Below are 22,226 nucleotides of genomic sequence, written 5' to 3'. Positions count from 1 at the left end.
AAATAACAGGAGCTGATTGGGTGCTTTGGGGAATTACTCCCGTTACCTCTCTCCAAGGCTTGGTACATCTCTCCATTAGTGAGGTAAATAGAAATTCTTCTGATTTATGTCTGACTCGTGTGGCCAGGTGGGCATCTGCTGATCATTGTGTCCCCATGGCGATGGGCGCATTTTATGTGGAGGCCTGGAGCTGTGGCATTGCTGATCCGGCTCCGCCTGTGTCTCTCCCAGTGCACGGTCTCTAACCGCTCCCCCAACGGCCGTCCGCTCACCTTCCCCGCAGCACCTTCCACCCGCCTGCTCTTCCCCCGGGTCCTAGTGCCGGGGCTACACAGGTAGCACAAATAATTACGGTACATTGGGCCTAATTCAGATCTGATCACTGCTGTGCGTTTTTGCACAGCGGGCAATCAGATCCGAACTGCCCATGTGTATGCACTGCACTGCGTCGGCGCATTACACAACAGCAACAGGCATCGGCGCCTAGCGTCGGGATGGTGCGAAAAATCCGAACGCACGGGCGTTCGCAAGGAGATTGACAGGAAGAGGCCGTTTGTGTGTGGCAACTGACCGTTTTCAGGGAGTGTCCGGTAAAACGCAGGTGGGCTCAGGCGTTTTCAGGGAGGGTGTCTGACGTCCACTCCGGCCCCGATAAGCAGGATTCAATCGCACTGGTAGAGTAAGTCCTGGGCTGCGCAGAGACCGCACAAACTGATTTTTGTGCAGCTCTGCAACAGAAGTGATCGCACACTTGCACAGCGCTTTCCCCCTCCCCCTGTAGGTGGCGACTATCTGATCGTAGGGCTGCAAAAAATGCAGCCCAGCCATCAGATCTGAATTAGGCCCATTGTCCTCTTTGAACTTAGGCCCGTATTTGAACTTTGGACTGTGCTGCCACCCCACCCCTGCCACTGTGTATAACTAGTATCTGTGAACGGGCATATATCGGGTCACCTCGTTCTGCCTCCTGTTCCACCTCCTGCTCCCTCCCGGAGATTATACTTACCCCGTTCCCAGCAGCTCCTCTATACAGGTGATGGATGGAGCTTATTGGGGTGGACGGGACCTGTAATAATGTATAGAAGACATGCGTCAGCCAGATCCCAGTCCCTGTCTGTGAATGTAACTTACTGTCGCTCTTCTAGGTTTGGCCGCAGGAGAGTGATCATCAGAAAGGGTCACGTCGGAGACAGTTTCTACTTCATCTACTCGGGCTGTGTGGCCATTACTAACGATGAGGATGGCAGCAGCACCTACCTAGACCAGGAGCCCGTTCTCCTGCACGCAGGGGCTAAATTTGGGGTGAGGAATATAAGTAGCAAAAGTCAGGGTCATAACTAGGGTGGTGCAGCCGGTGCACCAGCACACAGCACACAACCGCCGCCTCCACCCACAATCGCCAATCACTGTATGTGCCGCTACTAGCTGTCTTCCAGCGCCCGCTGCAGTGTATAATAATAGCGGTGCGTCTCATTCTCTGCCAGGCGCACCACTACTAATATACAGTACAGCGCTGCAGCTGCCTGTCAGTGTGCTCCATTCACATCCCAGTCTCCGCAAGTGTCTCCAGGGAATGGGAGAGACTTCATGATATCTCTCCCAATTCAGTGCCACAGTGCCCTGCGCCGAGAGCCGTTCTGTCAGCTTTGGGGCCGCCAGAGCACTAGAGAGCCTAACTGGGCCCAGGTACTTTTCAGTGGGTGTGGCCTAACCACAGGAGGCGTGGCCATGCACCCTTAGAAAAAAATACCGAAACACTTGTATTCTAAGCTCCTCCCTGGCCACACAGCAGCCCAGCACACAGCGTTTTCTGATGAGAAAAGCCGCAGCTGCTGCTGCCAGGTAAGGAGGCGGAAACCTGGGCCCCCATTGGCCCTCACCAACAGACTGGGCCCAGGTAATTGGTACCCTCTCCCCCCTTCTCTCGGCACCACTGGGGGCAGAAGCCACTGTGAAGGAGACTGGTCTGGAGAGCCTACAGGCAGCACAGGGCAGGATTAGAGTGTCAGACTGTGTACCCCACCCTCGGCCACGGATTAGGGGTGAATGCTGGGCTGCATATAATTATTCATTTAAAAAAAATATGATTCATCATCATGACATCTTGGGGGGGGATTATTAAGGCAGTGGGTTTGGAAGGCGGGGACGGGGGGATTATCAGGTGTTTTTAATGGTAAAGTTACTATAAATTTAGAGAAGTGAGTCATAGATAGGGGGTTTGGGGGTGGGGGGGAATAATGTGCTAAAATGTTGTATAATGTGTATAAGGGCAATACAAATATGTGGTATAATGTGTAAGGGGTATTACATGAATAACTGGCTCTACTGTGTTGTATAATGTGTATAAGGGGTATTATTGTGCGGTGTAATGCATATAAGGGGAACTACTGTGTGGCATTATGTGAATAAATGGCTCTACTGTGTTGTATAATGTGTATAAGGGCATTACAAATATGTGGTATAATGTGTAAGGGGTATTACTGTGTGGCATTATGTTAATAACTGGCTCTACTGTGTTGTATAACGTGTATAAGGGGTATTACTGTGTGGTGTAACCTGTATAAGGGGCACTACTGTGTGGCATTACGTGAATAACTTGCTCTACTGTATTGTATAATGGGTATAAGGGGTATTATTGTGCGGTGTAATGTGTATAAGGGGCACTACTGTGTGGCATTATGTGAATAACTGTCTCTACTGTGTTGTATAATGGGTATAAGGGGTATTATTGTGCGGTGTAATGTGTATAAGGGGCACTACTGTGTGGCATTATGTGAATAACTGTCTCTACTGTGTTGTATAACGTGTATAAGGGGTATTACTGTGTGGCATTATGTTAATAACTGGCTCTACTGTGTTGTATAACGTGTATAAGGGGTATTACTGTGCGGTGTAACCTGTATAAGGGGCACTACTGTGTGGCATTACGTGAATAACTGGCTCTACTGTGTTGTATAATGGGTATAAGGGGTATTATTGTGCGGTGTAATGTGTATAAGGGGCACTACTGTGTGGCATTATGTGAATAACTGTCTCTACTGTGTTGTATAATGTGTATAAGGGGTATTACTGTGTGGTGTAACGTGTATAAGGGGCACTACTGTGTGGCATTATGTGAATAACTGGCTCTACTGTGTTGTATAATGTGTATAAGGGCAATACAAATATGTGGTATAATGTGTAAGGGGTATTACTGTGTGGCATTACGTGAATAACTGGCTCTACTGTGTTGTATAATGTGTATAAGGGGTATTACTGTGCGGTGTAACGTGTATAAGGGGCACTACTGTGTGGCATTACATGAACTGGCTCTACTGTGTTGTATAATGTGTATAAGGGCAATAAAAATATGTGGTATAATGTGTAAGGGGTATTACTGTGTGGCATTACGTGAATAACTGTCTCTACTGTGTTGTATAATGTGTATAGGGGTATTACTGTGCGGTGTAACCTGTATAAGGGGCACTACTGTGTGGCATTATGTGAATAACTGGCTCTACTTTGTTGTATAATGTGTATAAGGGGTATTACTGTGCGGTGTAACGTGTATAAGGGGTATTACTGTGTGGCATTACGTGAATAACTGGCTCTACTGTATTGTATAATGTGTATAAGGGGTATTACTGTGTGGTGTAATGTGTATAAGGGGCACTACTGTGTGACATTACGTGAATAACTGGCTCTACTGTGTTGTATAACGTGTATAAGGGCAATACAAATATGTGGTATAATGTGTAAGGGGTATTACTGTGTGGCATTACGGGAATAACTGGCTCTACTGTGTTGTATAATGTGTATAAGGGGTATTACTGTGCGGTGTAACGTGTATAAGAGGCACCCCCTGTGTGGCATTATGTGAATAACTGGCTCTACTTTGTTGTATAATGTGTATAAGGGGTATTACTGTGCGGTGTAACGTGTATAAGGGGTATTACTGTGTGGCATTATGTGAATAACTGGCTCTACTGTATTGTATAATGTGTATAAGGGGTATTACTGTGTGGTGTAACGTGTATAAGGGGCACTACTGTGTGGCATTACGTGAATAACTGGCTCTACTGTGTTGTATAACGTGTATAAGGGCAATACAAATATGTGGTATAATGTGTAAGGGGTATTACTGTGTGGCATTACGGGAATAACTGGCTCTACTGTGTTGTATAATGTGTATAAGGGGTATTACTGGGCGGTGTAACAATAATAACAGACACTTCTGTGTGATGTAATGTGAATAAGGGACACTGCTGTTCGTGTATGGTGAGTATCAGGCACCACTGTGTGGCATAATTTGATTTAGAGTTGATATGTGGTCACACCCCTTCCCTGTGAGACCACACCCCCTTTTGTTCCTATTTACATTATGGGAGGGAGGGGCAATGCTCTTCAGGACACTAAAATGTCTAGTTATGGCTCTGGAAAACATTGTTACAGGGAACAATGCAGAAAATGCCCTGGATGCCAGGAAAAGTCAGTGGTAAATCTGGGGTTTGGAGTTTTAGTTTACACAGAAAACTGATGTATTCAAGTTAACAGGGTTACATTAAGCTTGATCTCTAGTTACTCAGTTATGAGTAAACTGACAAACCATACCTGATGGGAAAATATGTCCCCCATCAGCCACTTTTCTGTACAATGTTATAACCAGCTGTACAGCAGTAACTGCTCCAACTACCCAGAACTTCCACCTGTACAGCAATAACTGCTCCAACTACCCAGACCTTCCACCTGTACAGCAATAACTGCTCCAACTACCCAGACCTTCCACCTGTACAGCAATAACTGCTCCAACTACCCAGACCTTCCACCTGTACAGGTGTATCTGCTCCAACTACCCAGACCTTCCACCTGTACAGGTGTATCTGCTCCAACTTCCCAGACCTTCCACCTGTACAGCAATAACTGCTCCAACTACCCAGACCTTCCACCTGTACAGGTGTATCTGCTCCAACTTCCCAGACCTTCCACCTGTACAGCAATAACTGCTCCAACTACCCAGACCTTCCACCTGTACAGGTGTATCTGCTCCAACTACCCAGACCTTCCACCTGTACAGGTGTATCTGCTCCAACTTCCCAGACCTTCCACCTGTACAGGTGTATCTGCTCCAACTTCCCAGACCTTCCACCTGTACAGCAGTAACTGCTCCAACTACCCAGACCTTCCACCTGTACAGCAGTAACTGCTCCAACTACCCAGACCTTCCACCTGTACAGCAGTAACTGCTCCTACTACCCAGGCCTTCCACCTGTACAGGTGTATCTACTCTAACTACCCAGACCTTCCACCTGTACAGCAATAACTGCTCCAACTACCCAGACCTTCCACCTGTACAGGTGTATCTGCTCCAACTTCCCAGACCTTCCACCTGTACAGCAGTAACAGCTCCAACTTCCCAGACCTTCCACCTGTACAGCAATAACTGCTCCAACTACCCAGACCTTCCACCTGTACAGCAGTAACTTCTCCATCTACCCAGACCTTCCACCTGTACAGCAGTAACTGCTCCATCTACCCAGACCTTCCACCTGTACAGCAGTAACTGCTCCAACTACCCAGACCTTCCACCTGTACAGCAGTAACTGCTCCAACTACCCAGACCTTCCACCTGTACAGCAATAACTGCTCCAACTACCCAGACCTTCCACCTGTACAGCAGTAACTGCTCCTACTACCCAGACCTTCCACCTGTACAGGTGTATCTACTCTAACTACCCAGACCTTCCACCTGTACAGCAGTAACTGCTCCAACTACCCAGACCTTCCACCTGTACAGGTGTATCTACTCTAACTACCCAGACCTTCCACATGTACAGCAGTAACTGCTCCAACTACCCAGACCTTCCACCTGTACAGGTGTATCTACTCTAACTACCCAGACCTTCCACCTGTACAGCAGTAACTGCTCCAACTACCCAGACCTTCCACCTGTACAGGTGTATCTACTCTAACTACCCAGACCTTCCACCTGTACAGCAGTAACTGCTCCAACTACCCAGACCTTCCACCTGTACAGGTGTATCTACTCTAACTACCCAGACCTTCCACCTGTACAGCAGTAACTGCTCCAACTACCCAGACCTTCCACCTGTACAGCAGTAACTTCTCCAACTACCCAGACCTTCCACCTGTACAGCAGTAACTGCTCCAACTACCCAGAACTTCCACCTGTACAGCAGTAACTGCTCCTACTACCCAGACCTTCCACCTGTACAGCAGTAACTGCTCCAACTACCCAGACCTTCCACCTGTACAGGTGTATCTGCTCCAACTACCCAGACCTTCCACCTGTACAGCAGTAACTGCTCCTACTACCCAGACCTTCCACCTGTAGAGCAGTAACTTCTCCAACTACCCAGACCTTCCACCTGTACAGCAGTAACTGCTCCAACTACCCAGACCTTCCACCTGTACAGCAGTAACTGCTCCAACTACCCAGACCTTCCACCTGTACAGGTGTATCTGCTCCAACTACCCAGACCTTCCACATGTACAGCAGTAACTGCTCCTACTACCCAGACCTTCCACCTGTAGAGCAGTAACTTCTCCAACTACCCAGACCTTCCACCTGTACAGCAGTAACTGCTCCTACTACCCAGACCTTCCACCTGTACAGCAGTAACTGCTCCTACTACCCAGACCTTCCACCTGTAGAGCAGTAACTTCTCCAACTACCCAGACCTTCCACCTGTACAGCAGTAACTGCTCCAACTACCCAGACCTTCCACCTGTACAGCAGTAACTGCTCCTACTTCCCAGACCTTCCACCTGTACAGCAGTAACTGCTCCAACTAACCAGACCTTCCACCTGTACAGCAGTAACTGCTCCAACTTCCCAGACCTTCCACCTGTACAGCAGTAACTGCTCCAACTAACCAGACCTTCCACCTGTACAGCAGTAACTGCTCCATCTACCCAGACCTTCCACCTGTACAGCAGTAACTGCTCCAACTACCCAGACCTTCCACCTGTACAGCAGTAACTGCTCCAACTTCCCAGACCTTCCACCTGTACAGCAGTAACTGCTCCTACTACCCAGACCTTCCACCTGTACAGCAGTAACTGCTCCATCTACCCAGACCTTCCACCTGTACAGCAGTAACTGCTCCTACTACCCAGACCTTCCACCTGTACAGCAGTAACTGCTCCAACTTCCCAGACCTTCCACCTGTACAGCAGTAACTGCTCCTACTACCCAGACCTTCCACCTGTACAGCAGTAACTGCTCCAACTAACCAGACCTTCCACCTGTACAGCAGTAACTGCTCCATCTACCCAGACCTTCCACCTGTACAGCAGTAACTGCTCCATCTACCCAGACCTTCCACCTGTACAGCAGTAACTGCACCAACTACCCAGACCTTCCACCTGTACAGCAGTAACTGCTCCAACTTCCCAGACCTTCCACCTGTACAGCAGTAACTGCTCCTACTACCCAGACCTTCCACCTGTACAGCAGTAACTGCTCCTACTACCCAGACCTTCCACCTGTACAGCAGTAACTGCTCCTACTACCCAGACCTTCCACCTGTACAGCAGTAACTGCTCCAACTACCCAGACCTTCCACCTGTACAGGTGTATCTACTCTAACTACCCAGACCTTCCACCTGTACAGCAGTAACTGCTCCAACTTCCCAGACCTTCCACCTGTACAGCAGTAACTGCTCCAACTACCCAGACCTTCCACATGTACAGCAGTAACTGCTCCAACTTCCCAGACCTTCCACCTGTACAGCAGTAACTTCTCCAACTTCCCAGACCTTCCACCTGTACAGGTGTAACTGCTCCTACTACCCAGACCTTCCACCTGTACAGCAGTAACTTCTCCATCTTCCCAGACCTTCCACCTGTACAGCAGTAACTGCTCCATCTACCCAGACCTTCCACCTGTACAGCAGTAACTGCTCCATCTACCCAGACCTTCCACCTGTACAGCAGTATCTGCTCCAACTTCCCAGACCTTCCACCTGTACAGCAGTAACTGCTCCATCTACCCAGACCTTCCACCTGTACAGCAGTAACTGCTCCAACTTCCCAGACCTTCCACCTGTACAGCAGTAACTGCTCCAACTTCCCAGACCTTCCACCTGTACAGCAGTAACTGCTCCTACTACCCAGACCTTCCACCTGTACAGCAGTAACTGCTCCAACTACCCAGACCTTCCACCTGTACAGCAGTAACTGCTCCATCTACCCAGACCTTCCACCTGTACAGCAGTAACTGCTCCATCTACCCAGACCTTCCACCTGTACAGCAGTAACTGCTCCAACTACCCAGACCTTCCACCTGTACAGCAGTAACTGCTCCAACTACCCAGACCTTCCACCTGTACAGCAGTAACTGCTCCAACTACCCAGACCTTCCACCTGTACAGCAGTAACTGCTCCAACTACCCAGACCTTCCACCTGTACAGCAGTAACTGCTCCTACTACCCAGACCTTCCACCTGTACAGCAGTAACTGCTCCAACTACCCAGACCTTCCACCTGTACAGCAGTAACTGCTCCAACTACCCAGACCTTCCACCTGTACAGGTGTATCTACTCTAACTACCCAGACCTTCCACCTGTACAGCAGTAACTGCTCCATCTACCCAGACCTTCCACCTGTACAGCAGTAACTGCTCCAACTACCCAGACCTTCCACCTGTACAGCAGTAACTGCTCCAACTACCCAGACCTTCCACCTGTACAGCAGTAACTGCTCCTACTACCCAGACCTTCCACCTGTACAGCAGTAACTGCTCCAACTACCCAGACCTTCCACCTGTACAGCAGTAACTGCTCCAACTACCCAGACCTTCCACCTGTACAGCAGTAACTGCTCCAACTACCCAGACCTTCCACCTGTACAGCAGTGTCTGCTCCAACTACCCAGACCTTCCACCTGTACAGGTGTATCTGCTTCAACTACCCAGACCTTCCACCTGTACAGCAGTAACTGCTCCATCTACCCAGACCTTCCACCTGTACAGCAGTAACTTCTCCAACTACCCAGACCTTCCACCTGTACAGCAGTAACTGCTCCATCTACCCAGACCTTCCACCTGTACAGCAGTAACTTCTCCAACTACCCAGACCTTCCACCTGTACAGCAGTAACTGCTCCAACTACCCAGACCTTCCACCTGTACAGCAGTAACTGCTCCATCTACCCAGACCTTCCACCTGTACAGCAGTAACTTCTCCAACTACCCAGACCTTCCACCTGTACAGCAATAACTGCTCCATCTACCCAGACCTTCCACCTGTACAGCAGTAACTGCTCCATCTACCCAGACCTTCCACCTGTACAGCAGTAACTGCTCCATCTACCCAGACCTTCCACCTGTACAGCAGTAACTTCTCCAACTTCCCAGACCTTCCACCTGTACAGGTGTATCTGCTTCAACTACCCAGACCTTCCACCTGTACAGGTGTAACTACTCCAACTAACCAGACTTTCCACCTGTACAGCAGTAACTTCTCCAACTACCCAGACCTTCCACCTGTACAGCAGTAACTGCTCCATCTACCCAGACCTTCCACCTGTACAGCAGTAACTTCTCCAACTTCCCAGACCTTCCACCTGTACAGGTGTATCTGCTTCAACTACCCAGACCTTCCACCTGTACAGGTGTAACTACTCCAACTAACCAGACTTTCCACCTGTACAGCAGTAACTTCTCCAACTACCCAGACCTTCCACCTGTACAGCAGTAACTGCTCCATCTACCCAGACCTTCCACCTGTACAGGTGTAACTGCTCCAACTACCCAGACCTTCCACCTGTACAGCAGTAACTGCTCCATCTACCCAGACCTTCCACCTGTACAGCAGTAACTGCTCCAACTACCCAGACCTTCCACCTGTACAGCAGTAACTGCTCCAACTACCCAGACCTTCCACCTGTACATGTGTATCTGCTCCAACTACCCAGACCTTCCACCTGTACAGCAGTAACTGCTCCTACTACCCAGACCTTCCACCTGTACAGCAGTAACTGCTCCAACTACCCAGACCTTCCACCTGTACAGCAGTAACTGCTCCAACTACCCAGACCTTCCACCTGTACATGTGTATCTGCTCCAACTAACCAGACCTTCCACCTGTACAGCAGTAACTGCTCCAACTACCCACACCTTCCACCTGTACAGCAGTAACTGCTCCAACTACCCAGACCTTCCACCTGTACAGCAGTAACTGCTCCAACTACCCAGACCTTCCACCTGTACAGGTGTATCTGCTTCAACTACCCAGACCTTCCACCTGTACAGCAGTAACTTCTCCAACTACCCAGACCTTCCACCTGTACAGCAGTAACTGCTCCATCTACCCAGACCTTCCACCTGTACAGCAATAACTGCTCCATCTACCCAGACCTTCCACCTGTACAGCAGTAACTGCTCCATCTACCCAGACCTTCCACCTGTACAGCAGTAACTGCTCCATCTACCCAGACCTTCCACCTGTACAGCAGTAACTTCTCCAACTTCCCAGACCTTCCACCTGTACAGGTGTATCTGCTTCAACTACCCAGACCTTCCACCTGTACAGGTGTAACTACTCCAACTAACCAGACTTTCCACCTGTACAGCAGTAACTTCTCCAACTTCCCAGACCTTCCACCTGTACAGCAGTAACTGCTCCATCTACCCAGACCTTCCACCTGTACAGCAGTAACTGCTCCAACTACCCAGACCTTCCACCTGTACAGCAGTAACTGCTCCAACTACCCAGACCTTCCACCTGTACAGGTGTAACTGCTCCTACTACCCAGACCTTCCACCTGTACAGCAGTAACTTCTCCATCTACCCAGACCTTCCACCTGTACAGCAGTAACTGCTCCATCTACCCAGACCTTCCACCTGTACAGCAGTATCTGCTCCAACTTCCCAGACCTTCCACCTGTACAGCAGTAACTGCTCCATCTACCCAGACCTTCCACCTGTACAGCAGTAACTGCTCCAACTACCCAGACCTTCCACCTGTACAGCAGTAACTGCTCCAACTACCCAGACCTTCCACCTGTACAGCAGTAACTGCTCCAACTACCCAGACCTTCCACCTGTACAGCAGTAACTGCTCCAACTACCCAGACCTTCCACCTGTACAGCAGTAACTGCTCCAACTACCCAGACCTTCCACCTGTACAGGTGTATCTGCTTCAACTACCCAGACCTTCCACCTGTACAGCAGTAACTGCTCCATCTACCCAGACCTTCCACCTGTACAGCAGTAACTTCTCCAACTACCCAGACCTTCCACCTGTACAGCAGTAACTGCTCCAACTACCCAGACCTTCCACCTGTACAGCAGTAACTGCTCCATCTACCCAGACCTTCCACCTGTACAGCAATAACTGCTCCATCTACCCAGACCTTCCACCTGTACAGCAGTAACTGCTCCATCTACCCAGACCTTCCACCTGTACAGCAGTAACTGCTCCATCTACCCAGACCTTCCACCTGTACAGCAGTAACTTCTCCAACTTCCCAGACCTTCCACCTGTACAGGTGTATCTGCTTCAACTACCCAGACCTTCCACCTGTACAGGTGTAACTACTCCAACTAACCAGACTTTCCACCTGTACAGCAGTAACTTCTCCAACTTCCCAGACCTTCCACCTGTACAGCAGTAACTGCTCCATCTACCCAGACCTTCCACCTGTACAGCAGTAACTGCTCCAACTACCCAGACCTTCCACCTGTACAGCAGTAACTGCTCCAACTACCCAGACCTTCCACCTGTACAGCAGTAACTGCTCCTACTACCCAGACCTTCCACCTGTACAGCAGTAACTGCTCCAACTACTCAGACCTTCCACCTGTACAGCAGTAACTGCTCCAACTACCCAGACCTTCCACCTGTACAGCAGTAACTGCTCCAACTACCCAGACCTTCCACCTGTACAGCAGTAACTGCTCCAACTACCCAGACCTTCCACCTGTACAGCAGTAACTGCTCCAACTACCCAGACCTTCCACCTGTACAGGTGTATCTGCTTCAACTACCCAGACCTTCCACCTGTACAGCAGTAACTGCTCCATCTACCCAGACCTTCCACCTGTACAGCAGTAACTTCTCCAACTACCCAGACCTTCCACCTGTACAGCAGTAACTGCTCCATCTACCCAGACCTTCCACCTGTACAGCAATAACTGCTCCATCTACCCAGACCTTCCACCTGTACAGCAGTAACTGCTCCATCTACCCAGACCTTCCACCTGTACAGCAGTAACTGCTCCATCTACCCAGACCTTCCACCTGTACAGCAGTAACTTCTCCAACTTCCCAGACCTTCCACCTGTACAGGTGTATCTGCTTCAACTACCCAGACCTTCCACCTGTACAGGTGTAACTACTCCAACTAACCAGACTTTCCACCTGTACAGCAGTAACTTCTCCAACTTCCCAGACCTTCCACCTGTACAGCAGTAACTGCTCCATCTACCCAGACCTTCCACCTGTACAGCAGTAACTGCTCCAACTACCCAGACCTTCCACCTGTACAGCAGTAACTGCTCCAACTACCCAGACCTTCCACCTGTACAGCAGTAACTGCTCCTACTACCCAGACCTTCCACCTGTACAGCAGTAACTGCTCCAACTACTCAGACCTTCCACCTGTACAGCAGTAACTTCTCCAACTACCCAGACCTTCCACCTGTACAGCAGTAACTGCTCCATCTACCCAGACCTTCCACCTGTACAGCAATAACTGCTCCAACTACCCAGACCTTCCACCTGTACAGCAGTAACTGCTCCATCTACCCAGACCTTCCACCTGTACAGCAGTAACTTCTCCAACTTCCCAGACCTTCCACCTGTACAGGTGTATCTGCTTCAACTACCCAGACCTTCCACCTGTACAGCAGTAACTGCTCCAACTACCCAGACCTTCCACCTGTACAGCAGTAACTGCTCCATCTACCCAGACCATCCACCTGTACAGGTGTAACTACTCCAACTAACCAGACTTTCCACCTGTACAGCAGTAACTTCTCCAACTTCCCAGACCTTCCACCTGTACAGCAGTAACTGCTCCATCTACCCAGACCTTCCACCTGTACAGCAGTAACTGCTCCAACTACCCAGACCTTCCACCTGTACAGCAGTAACTGCTCCTACTACCCAGACCTTCCACCTGTACAGCAGTAACTGCTCCAACTACCCAGACCTTCCACCTGTACAGCAGTAACTGCTCCAACTACCCAGACCTTCCACCTGTACAGCAGTAACTGCTCCAACTTCCCAGACCTTCCACCTGTACAGGTGTATCTGCTCCATCTACCCAGACCTTCCACCTGTACAGCAGTAACTGCTCCAACTTCCCAGACCTTCCACCTGTACAGCAGTAACTGCTCCATCTACACAGACCTTCCACCTGTACAGCAGTAACTGCTCCTACTACCCAGACCTTCCACCTGTACAGCAGTAACTGCTCCATCTACCCAGACCTTCCACCTGTACAGCAGTAACTGCTCCATCTACCCAGACCTTCCACCTGTACAGCAGTAACTGCTCCAACTTCCCAGACCTTCCACCTGTACAGCAGTAACTGCTCCAACTACCCAGACCTTCCACCTGTACAGCAGTAACTGCTCCAACTACCCAGACCTTCCACCTGTACAGCAGTAACTGCTCCAACTTCCCAGACCTTCCACCTGTACAGCAGTAACTGCTCCAACTTCCCAGACCTTCCACCTGTACAGCAGTAACTGCTCCAACTACCCAGACCTTCCACCTGTACAGCAGTAACTGCTCCATCTACCCAGACCTTCCACCTGTACAGCAGTAACTGCTCCATCTACCCAGACCTTCCACCTGTACAGCAGTAACTGCTCCAACTTCCCAGACCTTCCACCTGTACAGCAGTAACTGCTCCAACTACCCAGACCTTCCACCTGTACAGCAGTAACTGCTCCATCTACCCAGACCTTCCACCTGTACAGCAGTAACTGCTCCATCTACCCAGACCTTCCACCTGTACAGCAGTAACTGCTCCAACTTCCCAGACCTTCCACCTGTACAGCAGTAACTGCTCCAACTACCCAGACCTTCCACCTGTACAGCAGTAACTGCTCCAACTACCCAGACCTTCCACCTGTACAGCAGTAACTGCTCCATCTACCCAGACCTTCCACCTGTACAGCAGTAACTGCTCCAACTACCCAGACCTTCCACCTGTACAGCAGTAACTGCTCCAACTACCCACACCTTCCACCTGTACAGCAGTAACTGCTCCAACTACCCAGACCTTCCACCTGTACAGCAGTAACTGCTCCAACTACCCACACCTTCCACCTGTACAGCAGTAACTGCTCCAACTACCCAGACCTTCCACCTGTACAGCAGTAACTGCTCCAACTACCCAGACCTTCCACCTGTACAGCAGTAACTGCTCCATCTACCTAGACCTTCCACCTGTACAGCAGTAACTGCTCCAACTTCCCAGACCTTCCACCTGTACAGCAGTAACTGCTCCATCTACCCAGACCTTCCACCTGTACAGCAGTAACTGCTCCATCTACCCAGACCTTCCACCTGTACAGCAGTAACTGCTCCAACTACCCAGACCTTCCACCTGTACAGCAGTAACTGCTCCATCTACCCAGACCTTCCACCTGTACAGCAGTAACTGCTCCAACTTCCCAGACCTTCCACCTGTACAGCAGTAACTGCTCCATCTACCCAGACCTTCCACCTGTACAGCAGTAACTGCTCCAACTACCCAGACCTTCCACCTGTACAGCAGTAACTGCTCCAACTACCCAGACCTTCCACCTGTACAGCAGTAACTGCTCCTACTACCCAGACCTTCCACCTGTACAGCAGTAACTGCTCCAACTACTCAGACCTTCCACCTGTACAGCAGTAACTTCTCCAACTACCCAGACCTTCCACCTGTACAGCAGTAACTGCTCCATCTACCCAGACCTTCCACCTGTACAGCAATAACTGCTCCAACTACCCAGACCTTCCACCTGTACAGCAGTAACTGCTCCATCTACCCAGACCTTCCACCTGTACAGCAGTAACTTCTCCAACTTCCCAGACCTTCCACCTGTACAGGTGTATCTGCTTCAACTACCCAGACCTTCCACCTGTACAGCAGTAACTGCTCCAACTACCCAGACCTTCCACCTGTACAGCAGTAACTGCTCCATCTACCCAGACCATCCACCTGTACAGGTGTAACTACTCCAACTAACCAGACTTTCCACCTGTACAGCAGTAACTTCTCCAACTTCCCAGACCTTCCACCTGTACAGCAGTAACTGCTCCATCTACCCAGACCTTCCACCTGTACAGCAGTAACTGCTCCAACTACCCAGACCTTCCACCTGTACAGCAGTAACTGCTCCTACTACCCAGACCTTCCACCTGTACAGCAGTAACTGCTCCAACTACCCAGACCTTCCACCTGTACAGCAGTAACTGCTCCAACTACCCAGACCTTCCACCTGTACAGCAGTAACTGCTCCAACTACCCAGACCTTCCACCTGTACAGCAGTAACTGCTCCAACTTCCCAGACCTTCCACCTGTACAGGTGTATCTGCTCCATCTACCCAGACCTTCCACCTGTACAGCAGTAACTGCTCCAACTTCCCAGACCTTCCACCTGTACAGCAGTAACTGCTCCATCTACACAGACCTTCCACCTGTACAGCAGTAACTGCTCCTACTACCCAGACCTTCCACCTGTACAGCAGTAACTGCTCCATCTACCCAGACCTTCCACCTGTACAGCAGTAACTGCTCCATCTACCCAGACCTTCCACCTGTACAGCAGTAACTGCTCCAACTTCCCAGACCTTCCACCTGTACAGCAGTAACTGCTCCAACTACCCAGACCTTCCACCTGTACAGCAGTAACTGCTCCAACTACCCAGACCTTCCACCTGTACAGCAGTAACTGCTCCAACTTCCCAGACCTTCCACCTGTACAGCAGTAACTGCTCCAACTTCCCAGACCTTCCACCTGTACAGCAGTAACTGCTCCAACTACCCAGACCTTCCACCTGTACAGCAGTAACTGCTCCATCTACCCAGACCTTCCACCTGTACAGCAGTAACTGCTCCATCTACCCAGACCTTCCACCTGTACAGCAGTAACTGCTCCAACTTCCCAGACCTTCCACCTGTACAGCAGTAACTGCTCCAACTACCCAGACCTTCCACCTGTACAGCAGTAACTGCTCCATCTACCCAGACCTTCCACCTGTACAGCAGTAACTGCTCCATCTACCCAGACCTTCCACCTGTACAGCAGTAACTGCTCCAACTTCCCAGACCTTCCACCTGTACAGCAGTAACTGCTCCAACTACCCAGACCTTCCACCTGTACAGCAGTAACTGCTCCATCTACCCAGACCTTCCACCTGTACAGGTGTATCTGCTTCAACTACCCAGACCTTCCACCTGTACAGCAGTAACTGCTCCAACTTCCCAGACCTTCCACCTGTACAGCAGTAACTGCTCCAACTACCCAGACCTTCCACCTGTACAGCAGTAACTGCTCCATCTACCCAGACCTTCCACCTGTACAGCAGTAACTGCTCCAACTACCCAGACCTTCCACCTGTACAGCAGTAACTGCTCCAACTACCCACACCTTCCACCTGTACAGCAGTAACTGCTCCAACTACCCAGACCTTCCACCTGTACAGCAGTAACTGCTCCAACTACCCACACCTTCCACCTGTACAGCAGTAACTGCTCCAACTACCCAGACCTTCCACCTGTACAGCAGTAACTGCTCCAACTACCCAGACCTTCCACCTGTACAGCAGTAACTGCTCCATCTACCTAGACCTTCCACCTGTACAGCAGTAACTGCTCCAACTTCCCAGACCTTCCACCTGTACAGCAGTAACTGCTCCATCTACCCAGACCTTCCACCTGTACAGCAGTAACTGCTCCATCTACCCAGACCTTACACCTGTACAGCAGTAACTGCTCCAACTACCCAGACCTTCCACCTGTACAGCAGTAACTGCTCCATCTACCCAGACCTTCCACCTGTACAGCAGTAACTGCTCCAACTTCCCAGACCTTCCACCTGTACAGCAGTAACTGCTCCATCTACCCAGACCTTCCACCTGTACAGCAGTAACTGCTCCAACTTCCCAGACCTTCCACCTGTACAGCAGTAACTGCTCCATCTACCCAGACCTTCCACCTGTACAGCAGTAACTGCTCCATCTACCCAGACCTTACACCTGTACAGCAGTAACTGCTCCATCTACCCAGACCTTCCACCTGTACAGCAGTAACTGCTCCATCTACCCAGACCTTCCACCTGTACAGCAGTAACTGCTCCAACTACCCAGACCTTCCACCTGTACAGCAGTAACTGCTCCATCTACCCATACCTTCCACCTGTACAGCAGTAACTGCTCCAACTTCCCAGACCTTCCACCTGTACAGCAGTAACTGCTCCAACTTCCCAGACCTTCCACCTGTACAGCAGTAACTGCTCCATCTACCCAGACCTTCCACCTGTACAGCAGTAACTGCTCCATCTACCCAGACCTTCCACCTGTACAGCAGTAACTTCTCCATCTACCCAGACCTTCCACCTGTACAGCAATAACTGCTCCTACTACCCAGACCTTCCACCTGTACAGCAGTAACTGCTCCATCTACCCAGACCTTCCACCTGTACAGCAGTAACTGCTCCAACTTCCCAGACCTTCCACCTGTACAGCAGTAACTTCTCCATCTACCCAGACCTTCCACCTGTACAGCAGTAACTGCTCCAACTACCCAGACCTTCCACCTGTACAGCAGTAACTGCTCCATCTACCCAGACCTTCCACCTGTACAAGTGTATCTGCTCCAACTTCCCAGACCTTCCACCTGTACAGCAGTAACTGCTCCATCTACCCAGACCTTCCACCTGTACAGCAGTAACTGCTCCAACTACCCAGACCTTCCACCTGTACAGCAGTAACTGCTCCAACTTCCCAGACCTTCCACCTGTACAGGTGTATCTGCTCCAACTAACCAGACCTTCCACCTGTACAGCAGTAACTGCTCCAACTACCCAGACCTTCCACCTGTACAGCAGTGACTGCTCCAACTACCCAGACCTTCCACCTGTACAGCAGTAACTGCTCCAACTACCCAGACCTTCCACCTGTACATGTGTATCTGCTCCAACTAACCAGACCTTCCACCTGTAAAGCAGTAACTGCTCCAACTACCCAGACCTTCCACCTGTACAGCAGTAACTGCTCCAACTACCCAGACCTTCCACCTGTACATGTGTATCTGCTCCAACTAACCAGACCTTCCACCTGTACAGCAGTAACTGCTCCAACTTCCCAGACCTTCCACCTGTACAGGTGTTTCTGCTCCAACTAACCAGACCTTCCACCTGTACAGCAGTAACTGCTCCAACTACCCAGACCTTCCACCTGTACAGCAGTAACTGCTCCAACTACCCAGACCTTCCACCTGTACAGCAGTAACTGCTCCAACTACCCAGACCTTCCACCTGTACATGTGTATCTGCTCCAACTTCCCAGACCTTCCACCTGTACAGCAGTAACTGCTCCATCTACCCAGACCTTCCACCTGTACAGCAGTAACTTCTCCAACTACCCAGACCTTCCACCTGTACAGCAGTAACTGCTCCAACTTCCCAGACCTTCCACCTGTACAGCAGTAACTGCTCCATCTACCCAGACCTTCCACCTGTACAGCAGTAACTGCTCCATCTACCCAGACCTTCCACCTGTACAGGTGTATCTGCTCCAACTACCCAGACCTTCCACCTGTACAGCAGTAACTGCTCCAACTACCCAGACCTTCCACCTGTACAGCAGTAACTGCTCCAACTACCCAGACCTTCCACCTGTACATGTGTATCTGCTCCAACTTCCCAGACCTTCCACCTGTACAGGTGTATCTGCTCCAACTTCCCAGACCTTCCACCTGTACAGCAGTAACTGCTCCAACTTCCCAGACCTTCCACCTGTACTGGTGTATCTGCTCCAACTAACCAGACTTTCCACCTGTACAGCAGTAACTGCTCCAACTACCCAGACCTTCCACCTGTACAGCAGTAACTGCTCCAACTACCCAGACCTTCCACCTGTACAGCAGTAACTGCTCCAACTACCCAGACCTTCCACCTGTACAGCAGTAACTGCTCCATCTACCCAGACCTTCCACCTGTACAGGTGTATCTGCTCCAACTACCCAGACCTTCCACCTGTACAGCAGTAACTGCTCCAACTACCCAGACCTTCCACCTGTACAGCAGTAACTGCTCCAACTACCCAGACCTTCCACCTGTACATGTGTATCTGCTCCAACTTCCCAGACCTTCCACCTGTACAGGTGTATCTGCTCCAAATTCCCAGACCACCTGTACAGGTGTATCTGCTCTAACTTCCCAGACCTTCCACCTGTACATGTGTATCTGCTCCAACTACCCAGACCTTCCACCTGTACAGCAGTAACTGCTCCAACTACCCAGACCTTCCACCTGTACAGCAGTAACTGCTCCAACTACCCAGACCTTCCACCTGTACAGCAGTAACTGCTCCAACTTCCCAGACCTTCCACCTGTACAGCAGTAACTGCTCCAACTACCCAGACCTTCCACCTGTACAACAGTAACTTCTCCAACTTCCCAGACCTTCCACCTGTAGAGGTGTATCTGCTCCAACTACCCAGACCTTCCACCTGTACAGCAGTAACTTCTCCAACTTCCCAGACCTTCCACCTGTACAGCAGTAACTTCTCCAACTTCCCAGACCTTCCACCTGTACAGCAGTAACTTCTCCATCTACCCAGACCTTCCACCTGTACAGCAGTAACTTCTCCAACTTCCCAGACTTTCCACCTGTACAGGTGTATCTGCTCTAACTACCCAGACCTTCCACCTATACAGGTGTAACTGCTCCAACTTCCCAGACCTTCCACCTGTACAGATGTATCTGCTCCAACGTCCCAGACCTTCCACCTGTACAGCAGTAACTTCTCCAACTTCCCAGACCTTCCACCTGTACATGTGTATCTGCTCCAACTACCCAGACCTTCCACCTGTACAGCAGTAACTGCTCCAACTTCCCAGACCTTCCACCTGTACAGCAGTAACTGCTCCAACTTCCCAGACCTTCCACCTGTACAGCAGTAACTTCTTCAACTTCCCAGACCTTCCACCTGTAGAGGTGTATCTGCTCCAACGTCCCAGACCTTCCACCTGTACAGCAGTAACTTCTCCAACTTCCCAGACCTTCCACCTGTAGAGGTGTATCTGCTCCAACTACCCAGACCTTCCACCTGTACAGCAGTAACTTCTCCATCTACCCAGACCTTCCACCTGTACAGCAGTAACTTCTCCAACTTCCCAGAACTTCCACCTGTACAGGTGTATCTGCTTCAACTACCCAGACCTTCCACCTGTACAGGTGTAACTACTCCAACTAACCAGACTTTCCACCTGTACAGCAGTAACTTCTCCAACTTCCCAGACCTTCCACCTGTACAGGTGTATCTGCTCTAACTACCCAGACCTTCCACCTATACAGGTGTAACTGCTCCAACTTCCCAGACCTTCCACCTGTACAGATGTATCTGCTCCAACGTCCCAGACCTTCCACCTTTACAGCAGTAACTTCTCCAACTTCCCAGACCTTCCACCTGTACAGCAGTAACTGCTCCAAATACCCAGAACTTCCACCTGTACAGCAGTAACTGCTCCATCTACCCATACCTTCCACCTGTACAGCAGTAACTGCTCCAACTTCCCAGACCTTCCACCTGTACAGCAGTAACTGCTCCATCTACCCAGACCTTCCACCTGTACAGCAGTAACTGCTCCAACTTCCCAGACCTTCCACCTGTACAGCAGTAACTGCTCCATCTACCCAGACCTTCCACCTGTACAGCAGTAACTGCTCCATCTACCCAGACCTTCCACCTGTACAGCAGTAACTTCTCCATCTACCCAGACCTTCCACCTGTACAGCAATAACTGCTCCTACTACCCAGACCTTCCACCTGTACAGCAGTAACTGCTCCATCTACCCAGACCTTCCACCTGTACAGCAGTAACTGCTCCAACTTCCCAGACCTTCCACCTGTACAGCAGTAACTTCTCCATCTACCCAGACCTTCCACCTGTACAGCAGTAACTGCTCCAACTACCCAGACCTTCCACCTGTACAGCAGAAACTGCTCCATCTACCCAGACCTTCCACCTGTACAGGTGTATCTGCTCCAACTTCCCAGACCTTCCACCTGTACAGCAGTAACTGCTCCATCTACCCAGACCTTCCACCTGTACAGCAGTAACTGCTCCAACTACCCAGACCTTCCACCTGTACAGCAGTAACTGCTCCAACTTCCCAGACCTTCCACCTGTACAGGTGTATCTGCTCCAACTAACCAGACCTTCCACCTGTACAGCAGTAACTGCTCCAACTACCCAGACCTTCCACCTGTACAGCAGTGACTGCTCCAACTACCCAGACCTTCCACCTGTACAGCAGTAACTGCTCCAACTACCCAGACCTTCCACCTGTACTGTCAGGAATCGACTTACCAGGCTGGCATCCGTCCGCCGCTGCGGACTCCGTCCTGGCTCCCTGCGGTCACCTGTCGCCTATGCCCCTGCCATGGGACATCATCTGGATCCTGGGGGTACTCCTGAGCCAGTAGGCGTGTGCGCGCCGCGTCCCCGCTAGGTCGCGGCGTGGGCGCCGCCATGACAGTCTCCAAACAAGCTAGTATGCTGCGGCCAATCCGGTGCGTGGCCGCACCCACTTTCCTTTCCTTCATCCAATCCCTGCACACCATGGGGTTTATAGGAGGCTACAGTTTCACCTCACAGGCATCCTGGACTTTGTGTCATTCTGACTACCTACATGAAAGGATCGGTTCCTGTCTTCTCCTGAGTTCCTGGTTCTCTGCTAGAACTTATACTCCTGGTCATTCTGCATTTCTTCCGTGGAACTTCAAGGCTCAGCAATACCTGCAACCTGCATAAGGCTTCACACTCATCACCACCTTGTGTGCTTCAGCCTGCAGTTGAAGACTGACTCCAGGTGTGTTCATTCCTCCACCTGTGACACAGCTTGCTGCTGCCAGTGCCTCATCACCTGCACTGTGAGTCGGACTCCTGCTTATGCTAAGGTTTGCCATTTCCATTACTGCCTAAAGTTTCCTGTTTTAAAACCCTGCACTGGTTTCCAAGCCAGAACCATTTCATTAACATTCATTCTGT

General features: G+C 50.6%; 1 protein-coding gene across 1 annotated transcript in view; it reads left to right on the top strand.

Moving 5' to 3' along the window:
* Positions 1 to 22,226, top strand: part of CNBD2 (cyclic nucleotide binding domain containing 2) — a 163,188-nt gene that overhangs the window by 21,352 nt on the left and 119,610 nt on the right. Inside the window, exon 6 of the mRNA XM_063932157.1 lies at positions 1,146 to 1,302. Within this exon, the coding sequence (XP_063788227.1) occupies positions 1,146 to 1,302 (157 nt within the window). The remainder of the gene's footprint in view (positions 1 to 1,145; positions 1,303 to 22,226) is intronic.

This window comes from Pseudophryne corroboree, chromosome 7 (genome assembly GCF_028390025.1).
Source record: "Pseudophryne corroboree isolate aPseCor3 chromosome 7, aPseCor3.hap2, whole genome shotgun sequence".
Taxonomy (NCBI): domain Eukaryota; kingdom Metazoa; phylum Chordata; class Amphibia; order Anura; family Myobatrachidae; genus Pseudophryne; species Pseudophryne corroboree.
The sequence above is the reverse complement of the archived record's forward strand: the minus strand, read 5'-3'. Positions and strand labels throughout refer to the sequence as shown.